This window comes from Labrus bergylta, chromosome 4 (genome assembly GCF_963930695.1).
Source record: "Labrus bergylta chromosome 4, fLabBer1.1, whole genome shotgun sequence".
In the NCBI taxonomy this organism is placed as follows: domain Eukaryota; kingdom Metazoa; phylum Chordata; class Actinopteri; order Labriformes; family Labridae; genus Labrus; species Labrus bergylta.
In genome coordinates this window covers 7797217-7814716 of record NC_089198.1, presented here as the reverse complement: position 1 = coordinate 7814716, position 17500 = coordinate 7797217, and the positions used below count along the sequence as shown (strand labels likewise).

The window sequence follows — 17500 nt, the reverse complement described above, 5'->3', positions numbered from 1 at the left end:
ATCTTCTCACTGTTCCCCACTGTTTTATCAGCAGAGCCATTGATAGCCTCCACCTCCTGTTGAAGCAGCTTCACATCTTTCTCTCTGTCCTGAATTCTCTGCTGGATGTTTTGTCGACTCACCTCGAGCTCTCTCTGCTTCTCGCTCCTTTCTGCTGCAGCTGAGACTGTGTCATGACCTTTGTGTTTGTCCACAGAGCAGAGATAACAGATAGACTGCTGATCAGTACGACAGAACAGCTTCATCACCTCATCATGACGAGAGCAGACGTTCTCCTGGAGCTTCTTGGAGGGCTCCACCAGCTTGTGTTTTTCAAAGACAGGTGAATCATAATGAGGCTGAAGGTGTTTCTCACAGTAAGAGGCCAGACACTGCAGACAGGACTTACAGGCTTTCAGTTTCCTCCCGGTGCAGACATCACAGGCCACATCTTCAGGTCCAGCATAGCAGTGATCAGCAGGAGCAGCTTGGAGTCCAGTCTTCTTCAGCTCCTCCACTAAAACTGCCAACATGGTGCTTTTCACCAGAACAGGCCTCGGTGTGAAGTCCTGCCTACACTGAGGGCAGCTGTAGATTGTCTTTACATCCTCTTTATCCCAGTGGCTTTTAATACAGTTCATACAGTAACTGTGTCCACAGGGAACAGTCACTGGATCCTTCAGGAGATCCAGACAGATGGAACAAGAGAAGGCCTCCCGGTCTAGTTGAACTCCTTTCTGCGCCATTTCTCCTCTCTGTAACAACAACTGTCTGAGTTTCACTTCTTAGAAATCAAACTAGTTTAACCTCTGATCTACACAGCATGTGTTTGTTCAGTGTCTGCTCTTGCACCGTCCCACATGTTGGTTACACCCATCCTCAAACTGTAGATCTAAAGGGGAGAGAACAAGGAAATAAACGTCAGAGTGGAGCTGGCTGAGTCTGAGAGCAGGAAGAAGAGGGAGGGGTTAACAAGCTCTGATTCACGTTTCATTACTCTGACCAGGCAGATTCTCAACATGAATACATAACCACTCTCTGCTGCATTGAAGAAAACTCTGTAAGCAAGCATGTAAAAAACTCTAGTCACACATTTCTTAACATGTAAAAAGAAGTGAATAAAACACAGAGAATAAATGAACATGTTTTACAACTACTGTCAGAACGGAGCTACCTGTGAACACCAGCATTACAAGCTGTGAAAATCTGAGACACCACAGGGAGGCGTCAGAGTTCCAATGAACTTCACCACCATTAGAAGAGGTGTTTTCACATACTGGTGGTTCACATTCTGGATTAAATACACTGACCTGACCTTTATTCCTTGTTGTTGTCTATCAGATGGTCAAACTGATGATTGAAGCAGATCATTGATATTGTCTTTAAACATACTTCACCTCAGATTGAAGTCATAATCCTGTTTCAAATACAAACCGACTGATTCCTACTTTTGCCTTAACTTAAAAAGCCTCCCCTTAAAACAGTCGGTTTGATTCCAAGTAATGGAAGAATTTGGATATGTAGTATAAGTAGTACACCGACAAAAAATACCTCAGTGTCCTTTTGTCGCTGCTCATTTGCTGATCCACGCTGCACGGGGCTGGGGAGCTCACTTGTTGGTTACACCCATCTTGCACTCGTATATTAGTGAAGCAGAGGGAACCAGGAAATGTGTGCACAGAGTGGAGTTGAGCAATAGGGAGGGGTTACCATGCTGCCCTCACGCATGTGATGAATTCTTTTAAAGGGACAGAGTGAGTTTGTCAGTCTGAGTTTTATCGTGCAGTTAAGATTAAAACACAACATTGAACAACCACATGATGTTTTTAAATAACTTACAGCTCACAATAGTTGAAGCAAACATTGAAAAGCTTCATGTTTGGTTTCCTCTGAAATCTACAGTTTCATAGAGCTATTTTGTATAACTGAAAAAAGTTTTCTTGTGCTTTAAAGGAGAAGACAACACAGACAGTGTACAAACAAACAACAACATACAGATTCATAAAAGACGTAATGCTGCAATAGAGAGGTTAGACTTTGGAGAATTCATACAAAAGTACAATAAAATAGTACGCAGAAGTTTAAATTTGTGTTTCATCTGTGTATGTTTTACCACGTGTTGTAGTCAAGACCACACGAACTGAGACCAAGACATACCTGAAATCAGAATGCTCAGAGACCGAGACAAGACCAAGACCATAAATATAAATAAAACAATCATCATCTTGTGTGCAGGGGGCGTGTCACTCACTTAAACTGTAACACCCAGAAGGTTTCAGCAGTAACCGGGGGATATAAATCAAATCATGAATTGAAGTTTATTTAATTCTTTTAGAAAGGGGCGTTTACCTTCTTATCACAGTAATGATGTGGAAAAATAGCCTATCAGTGGTAGTCTTGATTGGTAATGCTTTAAAATCCGAGACCGAGATGAGGCCGAGTAAAAATGCTTTAGATTACGAGAAGAGAGCAAGACCTTTAAAAGACCCAAACTGATTTTGAGTACTGCAACATTACAGTTTACCCACCTTCACTTCTTTATCAGGCACAAGTAAGTAGGCTCAGGACTGGTGAAATCAAAGTTTGTAGTTATGTTTCAACAGTGAATAAAATATACAAAGAATTCATTATCAGGTATGTTCATATTCTGGCTGAGGCTGATTAAGTGTCCCTTCTCATGTCAGCGGTTACACTAATGTGGGAAGGCAGCTTGAGGTGAGCACCTGCAATACAGGGCTGTCAAAATCTGAGAAACCACAGGGAGGCTTCAGAGTGCCACTGAACTTCACCACCTTAAGGAAATGTGTCAATACACCTTTTTAAATGTGATCTTTGAATAAATGGTTTAGATGCTTGAATTTCGACCCAATAATAGTTAGTGAAGACTGGTTTAATCAAACTTTGTGGTAATGATGCAACAGTGAATACAAATATCTCAACTAGAGACGTTTGGATTTTTGACTGATATACTCTGCAGTCATTATCAGGTTATTTATTAAGTCTGGCTGAGGCTCGTTAGTGGAAATTGCAAAAAGGCCGTTCTTTTTTTAAGTACAATAGAGCAACACCTAAACAGTCAAATAAGGAGAATGGTATTGGCTGAAACAGTGGATACTTTTATGAATGAGATACATTTCTAATGTGCAGCTATAAGTCCGACCTTTTAGAAGACTAACATCCCACCAATAAACGATCAATTGTTTCGATCCAATCAGTAAAAGTCTTTAAAACAAGACATCTTCTGTCATTTTACTCTCCACTGAAAGTCTGTTTCAAAAGATAGGTCTTATATTGTTTTAAATTTTATTATTCATAGACTTTGTTACTTTGATTTTCAGATGCGGTGTCTTCCACATATCAGGAGCATAAAAACATATTCTTCATCACTTTTTTTTGTCTGATAATATTTCCTGCAGCCTTCAGCCTCTGTGCTTTCTAATTAGTATTGTGTTATGATGTTTTTAGATTATGATAATTCATGTTTTAAGATACCTCATTGTCCATATTTCTATCAATTGGGTAGATGGTTAGCGATACAGCACAGATAAGAGAACAAAAGTCATCACTAGCACTGACAGCCTTCATGACTTAAAGGTCACATATTCTCCTCCTCTTCATCCTGTTTAAATAAGTCTCAGAGCTCCACAAAACATGTCTGTGAAGTTTCTTGTTCTAAATCCACTCTGATCCTGTATTTGATCATGCCTATAAACCCCTCTATTTCAGCCCTGCTCAGAACAGGCTGTGTGTGTACGTGTGAGGGTGAAAGGTTAACAGAATGCCTGAGATCCATGTCTGCTGTGGTGCAAGGAAAACGAGAGGGACTGGTCAGAGGAATGTCCTACGTCCACATATGATATTGAAATCAAGAAATGTGGCTTTACTGGTTTCGTCAAAGTACCGTAGTATGCGAGTGCAGTGAAGAAAAGTATAATCAGCTTTCTGTAGAAACATGGAAAAAAAACATAGATGTTAACACATTGTCCCCTAATGACTTACAGAACTCAGCAGAGTCTCCAGGAGTCCAGTTAAACCCCTGTCCAGCATGTAGAGGCTGGACAGAGAGGCGTCAGAGTTCCACTGAACTTCACCACCATTGGAAGAGGTGTTTTCACATACTGGTGGTTCACATACTGGATTAAATACATTGACCTGACCTTGATTCCTTGTTTTTGACTATCAGATGGTCAAACTGATGATTGAAGCAGATCATTGATGTTGTCTTTAAACGTACTTCGCCTCAGATTGAAGTCATAATCCTGTTTTAAATACAAACCTACTGATTCCTACTGCTGCTTTAATTTACAAAGCCTTGCCTTGCAACAGTCGGTTTGATTCCAAGTAATGAAAGAATTTGGATATGTAGTAGTAGTAGTAGTAGTAGTAGTAGTAGTAGTAGTAGTACAACAATCAAAGATAGTTTTAAAAAACCTCACACTAACAGTTAAATGTTATCAAACCAATCCCTCACCAGGTACTAGCAGTAAACATAATTCCCATTCCAACAAAGTATTTGATTTGACCATGCAGCAACCAGTGTAGTGTTGAAAAATGAGGCCAATGTGGAAGTGCAAAATCCTGCAGTTCATCGAGTGTCCACTAGAGGCTGGCTCCAGGAACACCGGAATTCACATTCACACAACACATGCAAATAAAAAACTGTTTTTACAGCATGAATAAACATGTTAACAGCCTGGATTAGTTGTTGTCCACATGGGCACACACTGTACGGAGAGTGTATTTTTCTACAACAAATCCGATTTGAGGAACGATACGTGTTAACCATATTTAGCCAAGTAGCTGACATGATTGACAGGTGGGCGCGATGTGTACGAGGCTTAAAACCCGCCTCAGCTCCAGCTCTCAGTCTAGAAAGTTAGACTGAGACAGGATTTCCAGCATGGTGGCTGCTGCTGATGAGCCTCAGGAGCCCCTGCTGTAACAGATGGGTGACATCACTCAGGCTTCATCCATTAATATTTACAGTTTATGTTTCATACACATAATCCTCCTACAGTTAAATAAAAAGCTAATTATTTATCTTATCTTTTAATAGTTTTACCGGTCAGTTTTAGAAGAGAAAATGACTTTCAGATGATTGTTTCTTAATTCTTGGCTTGCTGATGAGCTTTATGTCTGACATGTTTTTTTGTTGTTGCCTCCCTTCGTAAACAGCCAGTGACTACACCATGTATCCGTTCTCAACCCAAAATGGAAAAGACTTCCAGAATCTTCTCTCGGTCTATCTGGATGCAGCTTTCTTCCCGTGTTTACGAGAGCAGGATTTCTGGTGAGTGGTGACTGCTGCTTCTCATATTTGTTTCATGTTTGTATTTATTTGACTTGATAGCATTGTAGCAAAAGTCAACTTTTAAATATTCAGTGAAGATTTTGTCTTTATAGTCAGCTGTTAACTCTGTTAGTTGGACTGTTTGTCCTGAGGCTGGCTTCACACTAGGGAAGTTTAGGCCTGATTTTGGGCATTTTATTTGTCCAAATAATCCTCAAGTGTGTGGTGTCAATACGATTATTTTACAGCTCCTGATCGAGTCAGAGCCTCCCCGATCTGGAATCCTAAATACAAAAACATGTTTGTTATTTACCATTCCAGATCGGGCTGCCTCCAACTGAATACCTGCAGTAGCCAAAAAGAGAGCGAAGAGAGCATCACTTTTACAGCTCACAAACATGCCAGTGAACACAAACATAACTGTGCCCTGAGCCAAGAGGAATATAGAAAAAGAAGAGCAGCTTGAGTAACAACATGAGTGGCTTTTTAATGTCTCGACTGTCCTCCATATTTGTTTTTCTTCTGAAGTCACGTTTGATCACACGAGTTTCTGTGAGATCTCGTGTCTGTGGGATCACCACTGTGAACTCGTTTCTACAAACTGCAGGTGTGTGGTCTCACAGTCGGGTCAAATCGTCTAGTGTGTGCAGTCGGAGGATTATAATGTTTAGAATCATTTAGCTGTCCTTATGTCTTTGGTCTCCCACGTTTTTTAAATAGGTTAAGATCTGAATATTGTCGAGTGTGTAGCCAGCCTAAAAGAGTCCAAGACCTTTCTGATATCACTTGTTTGAAACAGTCGCTGATGAAATCTGCTCTTCACTAGTTCATTTCTGTTTGTGTTGATTTTGCAGGCAGGAGGGCTGGAGGCTGGAGAATGAAAACCCAACAGATCCCAACTCCCCTCTAGTCTTTAAAGGAGTGGTGTTCAATGAAATGAAAGGGGCTTTTGTAAGTCTACTCTTTCCAAGTCACCTTTCTACACGTAGATACAATATAGTAAAGTGTTCTTTTAAGTAGCTTCAGATTTCTCATATTTCTGCTGCTGTCCGTCCTGTCTCTATGACAACAGTCTGTTGACAACAGCTCCTGTATGACCGACACTGTTCCGTTGCTTTTCTCTGTTTGATTTTTATCTGTCACTTTGAGCATCAAACGGAGGATGCTTGACCTCCAAATGTTTCCTGGATGATGAGCTCAATAATAATGACATCCCCGTTCTCACGGCTCCGATCAGACACAGAGCAAGGACCCAACTGATGTACTTTATGATTGGCTGGTTGAAAGAAAAGCGCCGGTGACGTCAACAGCGGCCTCATAAAAAGTTTAAAGATTTTTAGTTTGAAGTGCTCGGAGCGGCTGCACAAATTAGGCAGAGCGCTCGGAAGAAAGGCGCTGGACGCTGCGCTTTGCTGCTGCTGCAAACGCTCTCTCCTCATTGGGAACAATAGAACAAAGACACTCAGAAAAAGCTAACAAAATCTATAAAATGCTCGGCGGACATGGGGCCTAATGCAACAGCAGTGAAACAAGTTCCAGATATGAGATGAACAGGTGACGTCAGATAAATGGTTTTGAAATAAGAGTGTGTCAGTGACTGTTTAACGTTTGATTGTGTGTTTTATTTTAGTCCGACAACGAGCGCGTGTACGCCCAGCACCTCCAGAACAAGCTGTATCCAGACCACACGTACTCTGTGGTGTCAGGAGGAGAGCCTCTAGCCATCCCTGACCTTACCTGGGAACAGCTCAAGCAGTTCCACGCCACGCATTACCACCCCAGCAACGCCAGGTACATGGACACACACACGTGTACACTGTGAGCCTAGAAGGGACAGGAAACTGTAAAGTGCTGTGAAGAAATGAGATGAGAGCAGGTGTTAGCCAGCAGAATCCTTTCTTTGTTACATTTCATAATCTCCTGCAGCAGAACGATGCAGGCTCACATTGACACAGTAGATATGAAACACAGGAAACTTTAATAATTTGATGGTAACTGATGCTAGTTTGTCTTTTTCATGCTTTATCGATCTTATTTATTTCAGAATGATCATAATTCCTTAAAAATAATTTAACATGCAGGCTTTAAAATTGCTCAGAAAACACCCCTGAGAGTGTCCTCCATGTGCTCCTCAGGTTCTTCACGTATGGAGATTTGCCTTTGGAGCAGCATCTGAAGCAGATCGAAGAGGAAGCTCTGTCCAAGTTTGAACGCATCAACCCGAACACAGAGGTCCCCCCCCAGCCACACTGGAGCAGCCCTGTGAGTGTCATAATCCAGACCAGCATCTGTAACTTCTACTGATCAATAGATCTTAAAAACTACACCAACAATCTCAACAGCTGTTTATTATTGCATGCTTTTATATTAACACACTGAAATGCATTGATTAGTCGTTTTGATGTCGTCGTGAATCTCAATGGTTTCCCCAGAGAGAGGACCATGTGACCTGCAGCCCTGACGCTCTGGCTCCGGATCCGGCCCGGCAGAACACGCTGTGTGTGAGCTACCTGCTGGGAGAGTAAGACCGAAAATCATTTCTTTTTATTTTGCATTAAGATGGGAGAAGCCATAAAAAGAGCCTCCATCCTCCTCTTTATTCATTACATCTTGGTTGTCACGTCGACGACTTTTTAAAGACTGAGAGCTTTACAGTACAGAAAGGATTCACTCAACAATTCTCTTCATTCAAAGTGAAGTTTTTAGCGAGTCCTATTGTTCAGAAATATTTAAAATCTCTTTGTTTTTTTCCCCGCGCAGCATCACTGACACATTTGAAGGATTCACCCTCAGCCTGCTGTCGTCTCTCATGATCTCTGGACCCAACTCTCCCTTCTACAAAGCTCTCATCGAACCCAATATAGGAACTGACTTCTCCTCTGTTGTAGGGTGAGTACGCAGGACGCAAAGTAACAAACTCTCACAAATAAAATGATCAGCAAGCTCAGAGGTTATTTAGAGCGACGGCTGGAGAAGCAGCGAGGACAGAAGTTTGGTTTAATGTGGAGGACTTCTCTGATCCAGAGGCTCAACGACGGTCCAGAACCATTTGATCTGTCAGTGCTGAGACAGCCGATGGAGACGACAGAGAGGAGCAGGAGAGGATGGGGATGATGCCCCCTGGAGGATTTGAATGTTATGGCTCTAATGTTTTAAAATAAACATCCTCATTTTGGCACGTTTGTAAATATTTTACAGCCAGCCGCTAAGATTTCAGTTATTGTCAATCCATGCAATTCTCTAAACACCAGATAAGCCAATAGAAGAATGTAATTGCAGTAGCTGGGTTCAACCTGTAGAGGGCCGTAGCTATGCATATTTCTAACACAAAATGTGGAATTTAAATTTAGATACTTTGTACTCTGGGGGTTTAGTTACTCTTTAAAGACGGGTTTTCATCTATATGATTTTGCTAAGCTACTTAGATGACAACTTTCTTTTAGAAATGTCTATTAAAAGATAATTTAACATTTTAGTATATTGCTGCTGAGCTGTGATGCTCTGCCTCATGTGCTGCAGACAGCGCTCAGAGTACTGCATTGTTCTGAAATGTTGTGTTCTGCAGATATGACGGCAGCACCAAAGAGGCGTCGTTCAGTATAGGACTGCAGGGAATGGCCGAGGAGGACACCGAGAGAGTGAAGCAAATCATCAGCCAAACCATCAACGACATCATCGAGTAAGTCCCACGCTCCCTTTTGTATTTAAGACTTTAATATATGTTTACAAACCTGCTCTCTCTAAGTGTCAGCTTGTTTTGATAAAGCCATAAACTGTAAGGTCTACTTGCACATGAAGGATGATGAGTTGCTTGGTTACATGAAATTGAAACGGCACATAAGATAAAATGAGTCCTCGTCATCATCGACAGGAGCGGCTTTGAGGAGGAAAGAATCGACGCTCTCCTGCATAAGATCCAGATCCAGATGAAGCACCAGTCCACAAACTTCGGCCTGTCTCTGGCCTCGGTGAGTTCACAAACACAAGGACACTGCATGTATTTATAAACCTCTATGTGTGAGATATGTCAGGAAGAATGATGATGTTAGTTATGTTGTCTCTGCTGAAATCTTGTGTTTCTACCACTATATACTCTGTGTATTTCTGTACAAATACAGAATGTTTTAAACATGTCTAAACGTATGAGATGAGCTTGTTTTCACAGCAGTTTATTTGCTGATTTCTTCCTTTTTTTGATGAGTTGCAGTAAACTCAATAATCACAGAGAGTATAATATTTAAAGGGATTACACATGTGTATGAGAAGTAAAGTTTTAATCACTATACATCAATGTAAGAGTCAAACAGGACACTTAGATTAGCTTTATTTTGACAGTAATGTTATAATCGCTTTGTGGATTCTGCTGCATGTTTCACATGTCGGTTTCATTATTCATGGCTGTTTGTGTATGTATATACATTTTTGTTTTTTCTAGTACATTGCGTCATCGTGGAACCACGACGGCGACCCGGTGGAGCTGCTGCAGATCAACGACAGCGTTGCCAAGTTCAAACAGACCCTGAAGGAAAACCCTCGCTTCCTCCAGGACAAAGTCAAGCACTACTTTAAGGTGTGTGACACTGGGAAAGTACTTTTCTTCAAAACATCCAGAAATATGTGAAAAAAGGTTTAAAAAAAATACAAGAATAAACCTTTTACAAGTCTCACTAATGTTCTCTGTAGGGGGAAATACTCGGTCTGCTCTTAAGGTCAACCTCAGCAGCCCTGGAGTGTTTTAAGATCATGACAAAAAAACATGAACTTTGAAGGTTTTCTGTATCATTTGTGTTTTTTCTCTTCCTCTTCAAATCCCCATTACCCCCCCTACAGGAGAACACACACAGACTGACCCTGTCCATGAGTCCGGATGAGGTCTACTTGGAGAAACAGGCCAAAGCCGAGGAGGAGAAGCTCCAGAAAAAGATCCATGCTCTGTCAGACAGCGACAAAAAAGACATCTATGAAAAAGGTACAAATGATTGAAACTGCTCCACGGAGGAAATCTGTGTTTCTCTGCTTCTGTTAAAACACTTTCTGAGCTTGACTCTGTGAAATCACACAGAATTGTCTGAAGCAAACAGGCTTTTATTGGCTGCTTGATTGATTTGATTGAAGCCCCAAAAAATCCAATAAACCATCAGATTAACACAATAACTGGGAAAAAAACATCAAGCGCTGCAATGTGACTGTATACAGAATATATTCATGTTGACCTGTTCTAGATCCCTCATTTAGTCATATAGTGTTACAATGCTGCATGTTCAAACTAAACACAGGCAGAGTTATAGAGCATGAGGTAAACATATGTTGGAGTAATCCCAGGATGAGTCAGCAGAGGGCGCTAAACGGCTTGAGGTGTTTTTTACTGACGCCAGTATCAGATAAATAAGATGTTTTTTGAGCTGCAAATCATTCAAAGCTGCTCTATAAGTTTTCAAAGACTGACAAAAGTGTTACTGAATTGAGTGTCATTTGCCAGTTTTAGTCCGAGGGGGTGAGGAGTTGCCTTAAATATTAAAAACCGTCTTTGAGGGGACTTGTTAGAAACATTAAAGTACAGAGATTTACTGATGGAAAACCATAAAAGAACATTTCACCTGCATTCACTTTTCTGTTTATGACCCAACCAGTAAAACTTGTTGAAACATTTCAGAAGGATTTGATTGAGGCACTTCTGATTTAACTGTCTGTTTCATATTCATGTTCTTCTTCTTCTTCTTCTTGGGAAAAGGTCTGGAGCTGCTGGCTGCTCAGAGCAAAACGCAGGACGCCTCCTGTTTGCCGGCGCTGAAAGTGTCTGACATTGAGCCCACGATCCCTGTTACTCCTGTTCAGATCAGCACAGCAGGTACGGCCCAGTGTCCGCTCTACACAAGTTTATAAAACATTATACACAACAAGGAAGAATCATCTCAGAGTGTTGTGGTTAAAACCCCTTAAAATGTTTCCTCTCCTTGTCTCCTTCAGTCGGCGTACCGGTGCAGTACTGTGAGCAGCCCACCAACGGGCTAGTTTACTTCAGAGCCATGTGCAGTCTCAACACACTGCCGGAGGACCTCAGGCTCTATGTCCCGCTCTTCTGCAGCGTTGTCACCAAGTAAGTTCACCTGACAGTCGATTGGACCAGAGCAAGATTTCAAAATGTGTCACCTGGTATATGAAAAGTTTGAAGATATTATGCTTTATTGATCTTTTCTGTATTTGTGTGAGGTTTGGACAGGTGGTGTTTGAAAGTATTTTAAAGATTGCATGTGTGTCTGTTTGTTAAATCAGGATGGGCTGTGGAGGTCTGGACTACAGACAACAGTCCCAGCAGATGGAGCTGAGGACTGGGGGCATGTCTGTCTCCACCCAGGTCGTCCCTGACTCCACCCAGCTGGACATGTACGAGCAGGTCAGTACCAGCTTACTGTGTTTGAAAAGTCTTACAAATATATGGATAGAAGTAATGTTTGGACAGAGACATTTCTGGACAAGAATACTTTAGATGATGTAGGGAGTGAGTCTGAGCCTGAAGGCAAAGCTCTCCATTTACCGGTCACCTATGATCATGAGCTATGGGTAGTGACCGAAATAATAAGATGGTGGATACAAGCGGCTGAAATGAGTTTCCTCCAGAGGTCGGCTGGGCTCAGTCTTAGAGAGAGGGCGAGGAGCTCAGACATTCTGGTAGAGCTCAGAGTAGAGCCGTTTCTCCCTCAAATCTAAAGGAGCCAGTCGAGGTGGTTCGGCCATCTGATTAGGATGCCACCTGGACGCCTCCCTTTGAGGTCTTCTGAGCACGCCCCAACTGGGAGGAGACCCCGGGGTAGACCCAGAGTTTACTGGAGGGATTACTGTGTATATCCCCACTGGCCTGGGAACACGTCAGAATCCCTCAGGAGGAACTGGGGAGAGAGAAGTCTGGGTTGAATTACTACTGATGCCACAGAGACCTGACCTTTGATAAGTGGAAGAAAATGGATGAATGGAGTAATGAAGTATGCTGCTCCATGTCAGGTTCCTTCATATATGACATCACATGTAATTTAGTAACTTTATTCTATATTAATTAAATGTTTGTTCTTTATTATGATGATTCTTGTGCATTGTGGAAACCCATCTTCTTTCTGCTGCGTTGTCTTCAAAAATCAAATGTCTCCTCAAAGCTGCAGAAATTGAAACTGAGTGATCGTGTGTTACATAAACAGAGGTTGTGATTTATCTTGGTTCAGTGTTTAACTGCTGCTGGTTACATTTCATCGGTATAAAACAGGTAATCAAAGAAGAGTCTTGTCTCTGTGTTCTCTGTTCCAGGGTGTCCTCCTGTCCTCCTCCTGCCTGGAGAGAAACCTTCCTCACATGTTTCATCTGTGGAGCGACATATTCAACAAGTACGTCCTCCATCACTTCTTATAAACTGAGAGAAAATGTGTCCTGAAATTCGAGGAGGCTGAGAAGACAGCTCGATATTTATCTTTTTTTTTTTTTTTTTTCCACTACAGCCCCCACTTTGACGAGGTGGAGCGCCTGAGAGTGCTGGTGATGATGTCAGCACAGGAGTTAGCCAATGGGATCTCCTACTCGGGCCACATGTACGCCATGACACGTGCAGGCCGTCACCTGACTCCAGCAGGAGACCTCAATGAGACGCTTGGTGGGATGGAACAGGTATGCACCTGGAGTGTTGATCCTAAAAAACTAAAATGATAGTGTCTGACTCCTGCACGTCAGCTTTAAGAAGTGTTGTCATAGTGATTTAAAGCTTGAAGTAAATTACGCAGACGCAGATTCAAGACATACAGTATAGCATGATTTCTTTCTGACAAGCAGAGACAATTTCATTTGTTCCTACTTTGTGCAAGAGGTTTTTTGTTTTTCCATTCTCTCGCTTCATATTTGATCCATCTTTTATCAATGATTACTTCAGGTGAAGTTTATGAAGAGGGTCGCTGAGTTGTCCGACCTCAGCCAAGTCATCCGAACGCTCGTCAGGATCAAGAAGCATCTTCTCAACCCGGACAACATGAGGTGAGATGTTACACCTGAGGAGAGGTTTTCTTTTAAAAGGTTTTGTTTTGGGGCTTTTTGGGCCTTTATTTTAGAGACAGGACAGTGGACAGAGTCAGAAATCAGAGAGAGAGAGAGAGAGAGAGAGAGAGAGAGTGGGGAAAGCAGGAAATGAGCCACAGGTCGTCCGCTTGGAGGACTACAGCCTCCACACATGGGGCGTCCACTAACCACTAGGCTATGGTCGCCTCCATGGTGATAGATTTTTGAATGATGAAGAGATAGTGACAGTATTCTGCAGTTAATGTTATTTTAATTACTGCAACATGGTTTCAATATAAAGGGTCTGTTTGTAACATGCTCGTCAATGTAAATGTTTGTCTCTTACAGGTGTGCGATCAACACTACTCCACAGAAAATGTCGGACACGGCAGCACAGCTGGAGAGCTTCATGAAGGACGTGGCTGACAACAGAAAGGAGCGCAAACCGGTCAGAAGTAACATTATTGAGGTAAACTATCAACAAACAAATCAAAACATGAAAGCAGGCAGAATAATTCTTAAAATTAGATTTTAATATTCTCTTGATTTTTTTTTCTGAAGAGGCCTCTCGACCCATCGGATGTCTCGGGGCTGAGCCGGAAACTCATCTCTGTAAGTTTTCAGGAACATCTTACATTTCTCTGTTTGTTTGCTCGCTATGTCAGTGGTTCTCAACTGGTGGGTAGGGGCCCATAAGTGGGTCACAGAGCTGTTTTCAGTGGGTCGTGACTGAGTTCCTAGGGGAAAGAAATGGTGTCAAAAAGTCTGTAAAGTTCTATGTTCTGTATCTTTGTTCTGTCACATCTTTTGAAACATTTTTCATTGAAAATAAACCTGATAGGTTGAACAATATCAGAAACTCTGGTCGCAGGAGGAGATGGTGGTGAGTCCTAAAGCTAAACCCATTAAGAACCACTCCTCTAAATATATCCCTGCCATAGTGAGTTCACATTATATTAAAGGCAGAACCATCTCTGCAGATTAAAGAAGATAAAATAATGGAAAAGATGAAGAAAGGCTGTCTTATAGAAACGCAAAAATACAGATTTTAAAAATCTTTGAAGAAGCAAAATAACACCAACACAAAACAGTTGAACCTTTGATTTCAATAGTTGTGAGATCACCTGTAATTTTATTTTGTCCTTTATTATGAGACATTCCTTCAAAACAAAGTCCTGTGCATGCATGAGATTATAAATATAACGCTTATTTGTTTTTTTTTAATACCTGAGTACAATATTCCACCAGTACCTCTCAGCTCTCTTTTAACCATAGTTTACATCTTATTGTATAATATAACTGTTTTGTTTGTATATATACTGGTGGGTTTAGTATTTGTATATGTTCTATATTTAACTACTTCTCTACAGGTGTGCTCTGACAGGTTTTTGTTGTACTTGTACAGGGACAGTAAAGATCATCTTCTCTGATTTCAGGAGCAAAACTTCCAGCCGTGTCAGATGAAAACGTTCTTCCAGCTTCCCTTCCCTGTTCACTTTATCAGCGAGAGTATTCGTACGGTACCCTTCTCCCACCACGACTACGCCAGGTAACCACACCTGTACCTGGCAGGGATGAGTGACAGCACTTCCTTTAAAAGTCTGATTTACACGGACAGTTCTTTGTCTTTCTACGTGTAACTTTTAGTTCATCTAAAGTGTAATAAAAACTTTTTGTTTCCTTTTTTCTCTTAAAGTTTGTGCATCTTGGCGAGGATGATGACGGCTAAGTTTCTGCATGGAGAAATCAGGGAGAAGGGGGGAGCCTACGGGGGCGGGGCCAGGATGGGAGGAGGTCTTTTCTCTTTTTACTCGTACAGGTGAGAGGCCGCGACACCACACTCAACAAAGTTTTAAAAAACATTGTGCTGACGTTGAAATACAATAACAGTTCATTTTGTTGATTTGGCTGAAACAAGTTTAATATTTTATATACACTCAGGCTTTCTCGAACCTTAGAAAACGATGTGCATTTTGGTTAATAGGTGTATTTAATGGAATATAATACATACAAAATCTCCGTACTTATGAAGGAGTAGAGGTAGATTCTATAAAAGGGGGCAGGCTGGGTTGTCTTCAAGATATGAATTTTGTTAAAGGTGACATATCCTCCTCATCTTCAACCAGTTTAAAAAAGTCTCAGAACTCCCCAAAACATGTGTGTGAAGTTTCTTGTTCTAAATCCACTCTGATCCTGTATTTGATCATGTCTATAAACCCCTCTATTTCAGCCCTGCTCAGAACAGGCTGTTTCTGTGTCTGTACCTTTAAATATGTAAATGAGCTGTGTTTGACCACGCCCCCTCTCTGGAAGTGCTCGGGTGTCTCAGGCTTTCTCGCTACCTGCTCTATTGTTTACGGTGAGAAGGCAGACTCAGAGGGCAGAACAAACACCTAGCTGTGGGAGTGTCACCCACCTGGGGGAGGGGCTACTGCCCTTTGTGATGTCATGAAGGGAAAATCGCTAAACGGCCTGTTTGAGCACACATTTTCTGAAAAGTGGAGCAGGCAGAAGACAGAGAGGATGGACTTTTCTCATCATTGGGGGGATTGAAGACGGACTAGAGACACATAGAAACATGGTGAAGAGGTTTTAACAGAATATGTGACCTTTAAAATGGATTTTAAATCAAGTTTTGGAGAGAGAAGCGAAAGAACCAAAGTTGCAGAAGCACTTATTCTGTTCTAATCGCATGAAATTTGAGTTTATTTGCTGAAAGACATTTGTTGCCATATTCTCAAATGTGACCTCTTCGTCCTCCCTTTGTCCAAAATGCAAAATGTTTATATTACAAGAATATTCAGGCGATCTGTCTGGAAAAAAAGAGACACAGAAGACTGAACAATTTACTAAGGGAAGCCATCATGGGGCGTTTTTGGAAGCTGTAATAAAATATTCCAAATGACTTCTACGTTTAAAAAGAATCTTCTTTGAGTTGAACAGTGTGTCGTTGATTTTGTATTTCTTTCTCGTACTTCTCTAAGGGATCCAAACTCGGTGCAGACCTTGTCTGCGTTTCGTCGAGGTGTGGACTGGGCGAAGTCGGGACAGTTCACCCAGCAGGACATCGATGAAGCTAAACTGTCAGTGTTCTCGGCTGTAGACTCGCCTGTGGCCCCCGCGGACAAAGGTGAGGAACGACTGAGTGATCCCTCCAGCTGCTGTCAGGATGCCTCACCTGATCCTCCTCCAATCAGATCTCTGGAGCTTTAACATCTCAGTACATCACTGACAACTTCAACATTAGAAGTCTTTAATGGAGGTTAAAAGCTTTTAAAGGATTAATGAATAAAATGATGAGTAAAAAGTTGAATTATAAGCAAGTTCAGATATGAAGAGATCTTCATTAGTTTTATTAACTTAGTCTCCGTCTCTGTTGTAAAGCCGTCACTGTCTCCACTTTATCTCTTAGCCGTCTGGTTTGTTCACTCTGTGTTTGTGTTGCAGGAATGGGTCGCTTCCTCAGCGGAGTCACCGATGAGATGAAGCAGAATCACAGAGAAAGACTTTTTGCTGTCACTCACCAAAGTCTGGTGGAAGTGGCTGAAAGGTACAAACTTTATGTCCCCTTACATAACTCAGAAATGAAGAGAAGGAGAAGCTAAAAGAAAAAACAGACTGACAAACTGTTCCCGTTTATTCCCACATCAAGTGTTAACTCGTGTCTTGTTTTCCCCCTCGCTGCAGATACCTCGGCGTCGGTCAGAGGACTTGTGGAGTTGCTATCTTGGGTCCAGAGAACGAGGCGATTAAAAAAGATCCCTCATGGATCGTAAAATAATCCAGTCTGTCGGTAACTTGTGATTTAAATACTCAACTGGACTTCTGGAGAATCACAGCTGCAAGACTTATTCTGTACTGAATGCTGAAAGTCTACGGTTAGGATTTTTTATTAAAGAGTCAAAAAGCTGAAGCGCACAATATCAAGAGGAGGACTGAGAGCTGCTGTCATGGTTCAGATACGTCTTCATTCTGTATATATTTAATGAAATATATGATCATGTTGGAATACACTATGTGAGTGAGCTCTTCTTTTTGGGATCATTGTTAAAGTATCATCAAGAGATATATCATTTATATAAACTTCAATCAGGTGTTTTTGTTTTTTTCTGCAGGATACAAATGACTTTCTTCCTCTGTGGTTTACTCTGGGAAACTCAGAGCAGAGGAAGAACATCAGAGCCATTCTGTCTAATTCAA

The 17500-nt window shown here is 41.6% G+C and overlaps 2 protein-coding genes across 2 annotated transcripts in view; one reads left to right on the top strand and one right to left on the bottom strand.

Moving 5' to 3' along the window:
- The window catches only part of LOC136178882 (tripartite motif-containing protein 16-like), a 2750-nt gene extending 1766 nt beyond the window's left edge, over positions 1 to 984 (bottom strand). The window contains exon 1 of the mRNA XM_065953310.1: positions 1 to 984. This exon is cut by the window's left edge and continues 1766 nt beyond it. Coding sequence (XP_065809382.1) covers positions 1 to 725 — 725 coding nt within the window. The 5' untranslated portion in view covers positions 726 to 984.
- A 4172-nt stretch (positions 985 to 5156) lies between these two features.
- LOC136178881 (presequence protease, mitochondrial-like) lies at positions 5157 to 17081 on the top strand. The gene is made up of 23 exons (XM_065953309.1): positions 5157 to 5269; positions 6124 to 6220; positions 6900 to 7060; positions 7405 to 7531; positions 7702 to 7790; positions 8030 to 8158; positions 8835 to 8948; positions 9141 to 9237; positions 9705 to 9839; positions 10100 to 10238; positions 11001 to 11117; positions 11237 to 11366; positions 11543 to 11663; positions 12566 to 12642; positions 12754 to 12919; positions 13179 to 13279; positions 13649 to 13769; positions 13862 to 13912; positions 14737 to 14849; positions 14997 to 15119; positions 16285 to 16430; positions 16748 to 16850; positions 16988 to 17081. Exons 1-23 carry the CDS (start codon positions 5169 to 5171, stop codon positions 17079 to 17081), a joined length of 2652 nt encoding a protein of 883 aa, XP_065809381.1. The 5' UTR covers positions 5157 to 5168.
- The last annotated feature ends 419 nt before the right edge of the window (positions 17082 to 17500 follow it).

Excerpts from the sequence above, each read along its gene's own strand:
- LOC136178881 (XM_065953309.1), top strand. The coding sequence starts at position 5,169 with ATGTATCCGTTCTCAACCCAAAATGGAAAAGACTTCCAGAATCTTCTC. Across the intron at positions 12,643-12,753 it reads TGGAGCGACATATTCAACAA|CCCCCACTTTGACGAGGTGG; the intron begins GTACGTCCTCCA and ends TTTCCACTACAG. Across the intron at positions 13,280-13,648 it reads CTCAACCCGGACAACATGAG|GTGTGCGATCAACACTACTC; the intron begins GTGAGATGTTAC and ends TGTCTCTTACAG.